This window comes from Oncorhynchus mykiss, chromosome 2 (genome assembly GCF_013265735.2).
Source record: "Oncorhynchus mykiss isolate Arlee chromosome 2, USDA_OmykA_1.1, whole genome shotgun sequence".
Lineage (NCBI taxonomy): Eukaryota > Metazoa > Chordata > Actinopteri > Salmoniformes > Salmonidae > Oncorhynchus > Oncorhynchus mykiss.
Window position 1 is genome coordinate 54332760 of NC_048566.1, and position 8257 is coordinate 54341016.

Consider the following 8257-nt stretch of genomic DNA (forward strand, 5'->3'; position numbering starts at 1 on the left):
GAAATATTGACTTTACACAAGGGGTAATGTTTTTATAACTCTCTACCACTTTCTAGAAATCGAAAATCTACCGATGGAGCCATGTTTGTTGACATACAATGCATTCTGGGTTTCACGTAATCGTCTGTCGGACCAAAGATGTTATAACAAAATTAGGTGAGTAAGGGTTCACAAATTTTTTGAGAACTTCCGGAAGTGAATGGAATAAGGAATATACACAAATATATTGAGTTACAGTAGAAACGACATAACGTAATAAGACACTTACTTTGATAGAAACGCACACATTTCCAAAGTTATTGTTAGTAATGAAAACAACAATGACTGCGATGCTGGCACGAGATGGAAAATGTGAACACGTGTGTGCAGATGCTGTTCTGATGGGAGATGCGCAAATGTCTGCAGACTTGAACTGCACAAACAATTTGGAAGTGCTTGGGGAATTTTGTCAGGGTCAGAAATTCCAAAACTATAAATTGTCCACAAAAGTGAATTAATGAGGAAGCGTAACACACCTCAATTCAAACTGTTCTTAGAAAATAAAAACTTGTTAGAAAATCATTTGAAATTGACAAGTTGAAAACAGCCTATAAATAAAAACAGGCAGCATGCCTTGGTTTGACGGCAGCGCGGATTAAATGTCCTGTTGCGCAACAATCACATTTTGGAATGGTGAGAGCATTCTGACATCATGTGCATAAAAAGAATCACGCTGGGGCGACCGTTAGATATATTTGAAACTCACGTATGAAAAGGATAGAGTTACATCAGAAATGACATCATATCACATTATATCTATAGTAGCTTTGATTGGACTGATCATGCCAACATCATACTTTCAAATTCTTAGCTAGCAAGCTAGACAAGCAGTCATCATCATGAATCAAGTTGACAATCTACTGGCAAATCCTTTTTAATCCTTGTCATCTGAAGATAAATAATGAAGAGAAATTATAGATAAAACGTATCGGTGCTCATCAGCCATAAACATTACACAACAAGTTGGAAATCGCAAAATCAACAATAAATGCTCTGGAAGGAATCCGTGGCTACCTGTAAGTTCAATACAACTGGGAACTCGTGAAAAAACTATTTACGACTGAGAAAACAGGTTTTGAACTTTCATCCAACTCGGAATTGTAAATCGGGAACTCGGGCCTCTTTCTAGAGCTACGACCTGAAGATCACTGACGTCATTATGATTTAACCAGTTGTTCCCAATTGTCTTGAAAGAGCCATAAATCCGTGGCTTTGATGACAAAGTTTGATGACAAAATTTACCCATGAAGGACAGCCGCGCTATCTTCCTGTTCAAGTGAGCACAGCACAACAAGGTGAGTCTAAAAATGTATTGTATGCTGCTGCATAAATTATGTAACATACTAGGGAGATATGTATACTGTAGCTAAGAAAGTAATACTCAGGGTATGCTGTGTAATAAGCTGTTAGTAGCCCATGTGCCTCACCCTAATAATTTGGTCTATTCTCAATTCTTAATTTCACCTACTCTCGCATTCATAACACAAATGTTATATTTTTTAAACTAGGTGTACATATAGAGTAGTTGGATGGCTAATGGTGTCAAACTGTAATGCTGAAGCACCATGACGTTTCTGCCGAGCGAAGCTGTCAAAAATCCAATTTGCAGGGCAATACTGTCTCCTGCAACACTGCTCTCCAGCTGAAGTGCTGAAAGGCGCAGAAAGTGAATTCACGTCAGCAGCTGTAAATGATCATGCTGGGACCTGCTACTGTACAGTGCAGAGGCAGCACCGATAAGGAGCTTATATATTTATAGCCAAGAGATTATCTGATCATTATGAGATTGTCCATTCTTATTTATGCACAGGAACACATCATGTTTCACTCACAGACTTAGGCTGTAAAAAAGGTGTTGGGAACAAATGGTTGTAAGTTCGTGGCGAGGGAGCAGAGAAAGAGATGCATTGTGTTTGTAGAGCCATGGGGTTATATTCTGCCTGTTTGGCCCTGTCCTGGGGTATCGTCGGACAGGGCCATAGTGTCTGCTGACCCCTCCTGTCTCAGCCTCCAGTATTTATGCTGCAATGGTTTGTGTGTCAGGGGGCTAGGGTCAGTCTGTTATCTGGAGTATTTCTCCTGTCTCATCCGGTGTCCTGTGTGAATTTAATTATTTGTATTTTTTTTTCTCTCTCTCTCTCTCTCTCTCTCTGAGGACCTGAGCCCTAGAACCATGCCTCAGGACTACCTGGCCTGATGACTCCTTGCTGTCCCCAGGCCACCTGGTCATGCTGCTGCTCCAGTTTCAACTGTTCTGCCTGCGGCTATGGAAACCTGACCTGTTCACTGGACATGCTACCTTGTCCCGGACCTGGTGTTTTGAACTCTCTCTCTACCGCACCTGCTGTCTCTAACTCTGAGTGATCGGCTATGAAAAGCCAACTGACATTTATTCCTGAGGTGCTGTCCTGTTGCACCCTCTATAACCACTATGATTATTATTATCTGATCCTGCTGGTCATGTATGAACGTTTGAGCATCTTGGCCATGTTCTGTTATAATCTCCACCCATCACCTCTCAGAGCCTGGTTCCTCTCTAGGTTTCTTCTTAGGTTCTGGCCTTTCTAAGGAATTTTTCCTAGCCACCGTGCTTCTACATGTTTGGGAATTTAGGCTGTGTTTCTGTACAGCACTTTGTGACATCGGCTGATGTAAATAGGGCTTTATAAATACATTTGATTGATTGATTGATTGACATACATAGACTTGAAATCACTGGCCACTTTAATAATATTTACATATTTTGCATTACTCATCTCAAATGTATATACTGTATTGCATTATATTCTATTCTACTGTATCTTAGTCTATGGCACTCTGACATTGCTCGTCCATATATTTACATATTCTTTCATTCCATTCCTTTACTTAGATTTGTGTGTATTGTACGTATTGTTGTGAAATTGTTAGATATTATTTGTTAAATATCACTGCACTGTTGGAGCTAGAAACACAAGCCTTTCTCTACACCCGCAATAACATCTGCGAAACACGTGTATGTGACCAAAAACAGTTTGTTTGATTTATATTCACCCCCTTTGAACTCCTCCCCCATGAGAGACGTCATTGTCACATACGGGTTCTGAACCCTGTTTTCCCATGGGAGAAACCAACTTCTTAGCATTGAACAAAGAGGGAAATCGGTGTCGCCATTACACCTTTAACCAGATTAGTACGGTATGTCAATACAGTACAAACAGGTCTATTGTGGTAGTTGACGCATGGACTCATCAACCTTATGAGCCCTTTATCATCAAAAACAGGTATTTCCTTTGAGTCATGTAGGAGGAAGAAAGTCTCTTTCCTTCCATAACCCCAGAACAACGACAGACCTCTCACTGCCCACGCTCCATTTCCATCCGAGCTTATCTCCCTCTTGGTTCCTTTATTAATGGATGACTTCCTGCTCTTCCTCTACCTGTGGAACCCTTTGACATTTCAATCGGCATGCATCTGAGGTAAAGTGAGATGGCACATGTTCCCAGTGATCCGGACCTTCACCCCTTTGTAAAGGTCTTGCTGTTTTTTTGGTCATTGGTTTGACTGGATTTGTTTTGACAGCTCTGAGATAGTTTGAGCAGATCTGAACCGCAGACCAGGATTTTATTTATTAGGCACCAAATGGAAGGAAATGGCCTGAAACAGGAAGGGACTACCTGGACCTGTCCAATAAGAAACACACATCTTAAAACGTTTTCCATTGCGTACAAACCAGGGTATTCTCCAGCGCAGATATAGGGGTAAGAAACTATCCTTATAGGGACCATCTGACCTCCTCAGACTCAAATCCCTGTATCGCTTGTCTAGCTCCAGAAATCTTTTAGTTTCACATAGAATACAAGACCTACAGTATCGTAGGTGAGTCATGCTTGTGTATGGGCCTCATCATAAACGTATTATCATGATTGTATGTGTTTGGGAGGAGGTGACAGTAATCATTAAGCATCATTAGAACTAATTAATAGCTGTACTAGATGGCAGGGAATGTATCATGTCTTCGTCTATGCACTCGCGGTTTGAAATGGTCACATTCACACTGTGAACCACACACACACACACACACACACACACACACACACACACACACACACACACACACACACACACACACACACACACACACACACAGTAGTTAATTACATTTTGCCATGTAGCGGTGTAGCTAACTGCTAGAACAGAAAAGTTTTTTGTTTCGTTTCATCAGACCTGCCTAATTATCCCTTGAAAATGTTTCCATTTTTAGTAGGCTAAATTACACATGATTCCAGAGTGATCTGTTTTTGCAATTTGTAATCTATGGCATTTCAGATTGAAATCAGACCTGCAGTTCAAATATAACAGACCATTTAGTCAGTCAGTCAGTGCAGCAACGACTTGAGGTTAACTCTACTGTTTAGCTCCTGAATGTCATGGCTGAGTTTTTTTACATTGAGATAGGTTACATAAATTTCCTGGTTGATGTCATGCCATTGTTGTGGATATTTTCAGGGGGACAATAGGCTTCTTTTCCAGCCGCGTTTCCTCCTCTTCCTCCACCAGCTGCCCTATACAATACTTCACCCTCCTTCTCACTGCTAAAGGCCTTTGCAGACTCTACGTCGGATTCAGTCCTTTGCGATTATCACGTCGCACTGTGCGATGTTACCAAATTAAAAACTGTAATATCAACCTAGCCTGATTATACGATTTGCCTCAGTTCTGTCATCACATACTGCGATTAGCTTGCGAGGCCACGTTATCCAATACAGGCTACGTCAGCTGCAGCGGTGTTTGATCTGTGCATGTGCCAGCACCAGCAGCGCAAGCCTCTCTCAATGCTTATGCGCGAGTGAAAGTATCCATCTTAGAAATAGTTTTCACATACAAACTTTTTGTGTCTAAACTTCCTAAAATAACATGGTCACTGTTGTAGAACGTTTGTTTTGTCTGGCGATTGTGAAGTTGTGTAAACAAGATTATTAGGGAGATCGTTCAAATCAGACTATTATATTAATCTGACTATTCACCATAACCGTATTATTGTGTGCATACTCAGTGCTGGCCATGTTCCTATTGGTCAGTCGCCGGGATCGGTTTGCAACACCAGCCACACTTCACGATAAAGGAAAAAAATAACGGAACTTTGTCGGAGCCTACGACCGCACCTAGTGGTACTTAATCGGCCGACCTAGACCCTGTCACACTGAACGAGCCAAGTCGTCCAACAATCGTTCACAACCTAAGAATTTGCCCATGACATGGCCATTTATTTGGGAAGTCAAAATTGTGGCATAAAATCGTACAATCTGCAAAGGCCTTAAGAGGCTCAGACACAATCACCACACAAACTCCACAGCCTAATGGATATGACTGGGCAAAGGTAAGGATACAATCTGAGTTTGGTCTTTCTACTGCATTTGTATTACACTATCAGCATTTTAGGCCTATGGTTAGCTCATATACAGTATTCCAATTTCCTCAAGAGATTCGGGTTAATAATGTATCATTAGGTTAACATAGTTGGCTGTGATTTGATTCAACATGAGTGCTTTACTCATATGTATTATTTTTGTCATGGTCTTTTTTAGATTGTTGAGATTTTGACTGTGAGCTCTCTTTGTATCATTACCAGCCTGTGTCCCTTTCCTGTGATACCATATCCCTGACATCCATCCAGCCCCAAGGTCTGCTAGAACGCTACAGCAAGGTCACAGTGTGCTGAGTGAGGATGGTCTGTTCTCCACTGTGTTTATCACAGCAACCCAGTCAGCATCTCTCTCTCTCTCTCCAGAGGCCAGGCCTCCCATTTCACGGAGACAGATATCTCTGTGTGATGTGGGTGAGGCCAGGGCACTGGTTAGCATTACAGACGGCTGTACGGCTAACACCTGTTCTCAGCCTCCTACTCCACACCACGCCACACTGTTTCCCCATCTCTAATTTCCTTTCTCCCCCCCCCCCTCTCTCTCTTCACTCTTTCTCACCCCGTCTATCTCCTCTCTCTGTGTCTATTTCTGTCTCTCATCATGTATGCATGCACCCCTCCCTATTCTACTCTTTTTTCGTGTGGGATGCTGCTGCTCGTAGGGGCTTAGTGTAACTCTAGCAGTAGTGGATTATTTTCTACATATGGGCTCAACAGCTCTAGTGCTGCCTATGGTATGCTTGTGTGTAATGGAAGATGATTGTCATATTTATTTGTCATAGAACACAGCAGATGGGCATAATGCTAATTTCCCAGTGGAAAGCATCTGTCCTGTTGTTATTTCATTAAGGGGATTGAGCCTGCTGCTGGCTGCAAGCTCAAACTGGCAGTGTGCTGTTCATGATTTGAACACAAACAAAACACATGCGCTCCCCTCAGCTCGGCAACTCTACTGCTGAACTAAACAATGCCAAATCGACTGCAAAAGGCTGGGCTAATATGACAATCATGATATGAAAAAAAGCAATTCGCAAATTCATTGCATACTCCAAAATGAATGCACCTGTCTGAAACATACAAAAAGTGATACTTCACCTAAAAGCCCCCCTTGCCTCTTGTAGCCACAATGGCAACAGGTCAGCCTGGCATCAATGACAGCCCTGCAACTTTATCTTGTTTCCCTCCACCTGTCAAAGCTGAACCACAGAGACGGACACAGCCAACCATGTTTCCCCAACCAGCAACTTCCAAAGCTGCATCTGGCTTCACAATCTAGGAGCGGTTCCCTCTATAACTCATACCAAAACAGCATCTTGGCTGAAGCAGTGACGGAAGAGCATCACTTCCCTAACCACCCATTTTTAACTTTATCACCACCACCTCCCCAAAGCAGCATCCTCCTGACCCAGCCAGCATCTCTCTCCTCAGTCTGCTGCTTACCTTTGTGAGAGCCATGCAGTGGAGGCGTGTGGGTGTTCCACCAACGTGCTCTTATCGCACAGGAACTCCTTTTAATCTGAGAGACACAACGAGAGAGAGAAAAAGAGAGAGAGGGGAGAGGAAGAGGGAGTGAAGCTGCACTCTCACTCACTATGTGGAAGGAGCCAATAGCTGCTGCTGTTGTGATGATGCTGCTGTCGGTCTGAGAGTGCTGCAGTGAGGCAGGAGGCGCACGTGGTCACTACAACAGGAAGAGCTCCTCCTCCTCTCCTCCCTTCCCTCATCCCTCCATTGTAATCTCCTCTCTCTCACAGCCTCACTGAAGCTCAGTGATTTACTGGCTTAGGGAAAGAAGCAATACCAGAGAGATGGAGGAGAGGACAGGGGAGAGGAGAGGATTGGAGAAGAGAGGAAAGGAGAGAAAGAGGATGGATGTCAACTTGGGAGAGGATGAGAGACAGGGAACTGGAGAGTAGGAGAGGATTGGAGAGTAGAGAAGAGAATGTTGTTCAGTGAAATGGTAACTATTTGTGAGCAACTTGCAAGTGAAGTTCAGGTTCGGTGGTGGTGGGCTCCCGTTCAGGTTTCCACTGGCATGAAGCACATGAATTCCCCTAGTGCTCGTGTTCCTGAAACAAGAGGTGGTTGGCTACTGGCAACAGACAAACAACCCACTCTCTCTCACACAAACTACAAATGTTTTCACTCACCTGGAGCATCACTTTTCAACTCCTTAAATAACCTTTGTTCATCTTGAAATAGTCTGTTCAGAGATGAATAATGACAATAGTATTCAGATTGAACGCTGTGCAGATAATGTTGTAAGATGTCAATGTGTTCTACCTGGCATGCATTACTTCTTTTTAAAATCCATTTGTCAGAAAGTACAATATCTCAGTATGTTGTAGTAGGAGTTGCTTGTAAAATATTTGCGTGAACTTGAATTTGTTGGGAGAACTTGTGTTCTTCAAGCATTAGCTGATGTCATGCTGCCACTGTGTGGTTGTTTTTAGGAACAACAGCAATGACCTTTCTTATTTGCAAACCACAACCCAAGTCCTGTTACATACAATGCATCCACCCATGAACAACCTCAGCCTGTCATCCCATACCAGGGATGTATTCATAGCCTACTGAGTGTACAAAATATTCAAGGGAAACTTCAAAATGTTTCAACATATTCCTCATCTCCAGCACCACCCCAACATCAACATATGTTAAAATGGTGCATTTCTATGTTTTGTAGTAAAAAAAAGATAGAGGAAGATAAGTGTTTCCAATGACAACATTGGTATGCATTGTGTGATTTTGACCAATTGTGAGTAGGAAATGCCTACAAATTCCCGACGAATTGGTTGAAGATGTCATTGGAAA

At 42.6% G+C, this 8257-nt stretch overlaps 1 protein-coding gene across 1 annotated transcript in view; it reads right to left on the reverse strand.

Annotated features, from left to right (window-relative positions):
- Nucleotides 1–7076, reverse strand: part of coro2bb (coronin, actin binding protein, 2Bb) — a 36471-nt gene extending 29395 nt beyond the window's left edge. Inside the window, exon 1 of the mRNA XM_021565490.2 lies at nucleotides 6884–7076. Within this exon, the coding sequence (XP_021421165.2) occupies nucleotides 6884–6898 (15 nt within the window). The 5' untranslated portion in view covers nucleotides 6899–7076. The remainder of the gene's footprint in view (nucleotides 1–6883) is intronic.
- Nucleotides 7077–8257: the final 1181 nt, after the last annotated feature.